General features: G+C 39.6%; 1 protein-coding gene across 1 annotated transcript in view; it reads left to right on the top strand.

Annotated features, from left to right (window-relative positions):
* Positions 1–4,063, top strand: part of lancl2 (LanC lantibiotic synthetase component C-like 2 (bacterial)) — a 53,153-nt gene that overhangs the window by 30,840 nt on the left and 18,250 nt on the right. Inside the window, exons 3-5 of the mRNA XM_008438558.2 lie at positions 591–708; positions 1,897–2,104; positions 3,164–3,179. Coding sequence (XP_008436780.1) covers positions 591–708; positions 1,897–2,104; positions 3,164–3,179 — 342 coding nt within the window. The remainder of the gene's footprint in view (positions 1–590; positions 709–1,896; positions 2,105–3,163; positions 3,180–4,063) is intronic.

The raw sequence follows: 4,063 nt of genomic DNA, 5'->3' as shown, positions 1-4,063 counted from the left end.
ACATAAATCCCTCTTGGTGAGAAAAATTATCTTGTCAGAAAGAAAACAAGAAAAATCTCCTTAATTTAAGATATTTAATCTTACTAAGATTTCAGTTTTTGCAGTGTGCCTAGTAATGTGCACTCAGTGTAAAATTCTTATAATTTCACATTGGAAAACAGAGGAGAACCCATAATTGACCCTGATTGTGGGTGATCAGGAATCGGTTGAAATGTATCCACCACAAATGTATCTAGTGTCTCCACAAAGGTCTAATGATCAGCCACCTTCCCATGTTGCTCTGCCATGAGAGAGGACCGACTGACAGACCTCTCACCAGGTCACGTCTGCATGTGTGTGATTAACAACAGTCACCCCACTGTTGCCAACTTAGCAACTTTACCACTATAGGGTTAGCAACCTTTCAGACAAAAAAATCGGTGTTCTATAAAGTCAAAATCGGCAGGTCAGGTTTTTTAAAAGTTGATGATCGGCCAGAAAACTGCAGTCAGTGCACCTCTAGTGCTAAACAACTTATAAAACAAAAGTCATAACTGTATTGTACAATCCCTGTACTTGACAGTTTGCAGTATGTCTTTTCTTCTGCTTAGGTTAATGCAGCATTTCTAAGGAAGGTCCAGAGTAAGATCAAAGATCTCCTCCAGCAGATGGAAGAAGGCTTGAAGACTGCCGACCCCCATGACTTCAGCACTTACACTGGCTGGACAGGTCTGTGCCAGATGGGCTTCTTTCTGCCAGCAGCCAAAGAGGAGCTGTGGAGAAGAATAACATAGAACAATATATCCTAACCAGGAACAATCCCTGCCAGCTAACCTCCACGCCCACTGCAGCATTACATTTATTATTGAGAAATGCTGAATAATAATATTAATATTAATAATAATAATAATAATAATAATGACTTTTATTGATAATGCACTAAGCTTCTCCTGCTGAAGAGCACAACTCACCTTGAGGTAGTGGACTTGTGGAGCTGAGAAGGTCCATTCTCTGACTACTAAGCTCCCTCACTAACATTCTTTCTTGGCACAAAATCACAATAAGGAAATCAAATGACACAACTTTATATTCAGTACATTTTTGGTGGAAAGGCTATGTCATTATCTAAAGGTCAGACTAACTTTAGATCTCCAGGAAAAAAGTCAAGCTAACACAAGGTTTGAGACACAACCCAACAGAAGAAAAGCTTCTCCAACTCAGCTAATGAGTAATAAGACTTTTAATGACTTGTGAAAGACTATCTACACAAAAACATAATAGTAGAAGGAAACAGTTTGGCAGCAGCTGAATGTCACTTTCAGAGATTTTTTAGTAACAACAAACATGTTAAATTTGAGTAAAAAAAAAGTTCAAAGTACAGTCTGTGTATGCTTCCTAATACAAAATGAAACATTACTTTATCACCACAGAAATGTGAACAAATATCTGTTAGATAGTAATCATCCTGAAGCTCAGTGTTTTTTATTCAGGGCTTCATAGAGTCTTTCCTGCAAAATGAAAGGCTCCATTAAGCAACCTGTCTTATTTTTAGAATTTATTTCTTCATGCTTATAATAAAGTGAAGTGAACCACTACATCTTTGTTGAACTTATTTTATCTACATGTTTGATAGTAGCTGACCTGCAGGAGATTCTGCAGATTGCTTCACTAACGCTTGTTAAATAAAACTTTTTATTTCTTATATTAGTTGTTAAGGTCCCTTCATTAAAAAAATGGTGTTCCAAGCTTTTCTGCTTATCCTACGCCATATACTTTAATTCATAAGCAATGTTACTCCAACAAATAATTTTCTGTGCAGAAAGTTGTATGAGCTCCACAACCCATGCAGGTCAGAAGTGCATGATTATAATACTTTGCAATGTGTCAGCTGTAGAAAATGTTCTCCTGTCACTGCAGGCATTGCCTTATTGTACCTTCAGCTGCACCGCGTCTCCAGTGAGGCTTCCCACCTGCAGAGGGCATTGGACTACGTGAAGAGGGCCATGAGGATTTTGAATGGCCGCAAAGTGACTTTTCTGTGTGGCGATGCAGGACCTCTGGCTGTTGGTGCTGTGGTACACCACAAACTAAACAACAATACAGAGAGTAAAGACTGTGTGTCCAGGTGAGTAGTAGAGTATAGCTGCATTCACACCAGCCCTGTTTATTTCACTTTACTTAAACTCCTGTCAGTTTGCTGTTCCAAAAATAAATGGAAATATAAGCATACAAACACACAACTCTAGCGCTAGAGCAGGGGTGTCAAACTCATTTTTGTTTTGGGCCAAATCAAGATCATGAATGCTTTTAAAGGCCCAGTTGTGAAAGAATCTATTGATAAAACCTGTTCACAAAGTGTTGGAATATAAATGAATTCTTAAAATTAAATAATATTACTGAACATCTTTTCAGACCCTGCAGGCTTTTGTGATACGTTTTGTGCTTTTTTTTGCAAAAGTGGTACTAATTTGGAAATATTTTCGCTTATTTATGATGGTAAATAAACCGTCATAAATAAGCTATATAGATCATGGACTATAATCTGACAACAATTAAGGCTGAGACAGCTGTTTAGTATAAACCAGAAAGTTTTTGACGATTTTTGAGAAAAATCTGCAGTAAACCCCCAATTATGTTTTTAGCACTAAAAAGTGTGGGGATTTATTGATTTTGCATGAATTTCCACGCTATTTCTCAAGAAACTGATTGATACGGACTGATTGATATAATTTGGCAGTAAACAGATAAAAACTGCATTGATTTGATTGATAGCGCAATATTTTAGTACACTTGGTGTTTATTCTAGAATCTAGAGGGCCACATAAAAAGCTATATTGGGCTGGATTTGGCCCATGGGCCTTGACTTTGACACATGTGCGCTAGAGGGAGAAATGGCTCATGGTGTTTTGCCAAAGACATCATAGAAATTTAACAGAAACTAAGATCTGACACTACTTCATTTTTGCTTACATTTAGTAAAGAAAGAAGTTGTTCTCAATGTCTTCTTCAGAGGGTTTTGTGTCATTTTCTTCAGTGTCTCTTGATGCAGCGCCACCACTGGCGAGGGGGGGAACAGGTTGTTTGGGGCATATGGTTTGGTTGGTTTGACACAGTGCAGTGTAAAAGAACCACAGCAGCTGGAAATGTAGCAAGTTTTGTGATATTGGTCCTCAATCAAACTCAGTCTACTGGACTATCAGGTGGGAAAACACCTGATAGTCCGTTAAACTATCTATGTGACAGTTAACTATGTGGTGACTTTAATGAGCTGCATAATTTATCCACAACAGAAGTAATTTAATTTTCTCCTCATTATTTGCCTGCATTAAAATCTTTGCATATATTTTTGGAGTGGCTCTACTGGCCTTGATTTGAGAGTGATCAGACAGGACAGTAGATAATGAGAGAGGGAGATGACATGCAGTAAGGGTCATCAGGCTGGGAATTTAACCCGTGACAGCCGCGTCAAGGACTAAGGCCTGGACATATGGGTTGTGCTTTACCCCTGCACTCCTCATTTGTTATCTTAAATATGTTTCACAAAATATCAAGCTGCTGCCCCTGTGACCCGACCCCGGATGAAGCAGAAGAAAATGAATGGATGAATGGATGGATGTAAAATATTATGATTGTCTGCTTGTCATGTTATTATGTTAAGCAGATAGGACAAATGTTATCATACACACTTATCCCTAGTGGGGTGTCCAGGGATGCTGGAGCCCATCTCCAGAGGTCAACAGATGAGAGGCAGGGTCACCTGAACAGGTCTCCAGTGTATGACAGGACAACATATTTGCTCCATATTTCATCATAATTTTAGAAAACCTACAGGAACTATTATTAAAAATACCTTATATTTCTAATATTATGGTAAAAATTCCATCCATCCATTTTCTTCCGCTTATCCGGGGTCGGGTCGCGGGGGCAGCAGCTTCAGAAGGGAGGCCCAGACTTCCCTCTCCCCAGCCACTTCTTCCAGCTCCTCCGGAGGAATCCCAAGGCGTTCCCAGGCTAGCCGAGAGACATAGTCCCTCCAGCGTGTCGTGGGTCTTCCCCGAGGCCTCCTCCCGGTGGGACGTGCCCG

This window comes from Poecilia reticulata, linkage group LG20 (genome assembly GCF_000633615.1).
Source record: "Poecilia reticulata strain Guanapo linkage group LG20, Guppy_female_1.0+MT, whole genome shotgun sequence".
Classification (NCBI taxonomy): domain Eukaryota; kingdom Metazoa; phylum Chordata; class Actinopteri; order Cyprinodontiformes; family Poeciliidae; genus Poecilia; species Poecilia reticulata.
This window is presented reverse-complemented; position numbering and strand designations above follow the sequence as displayed.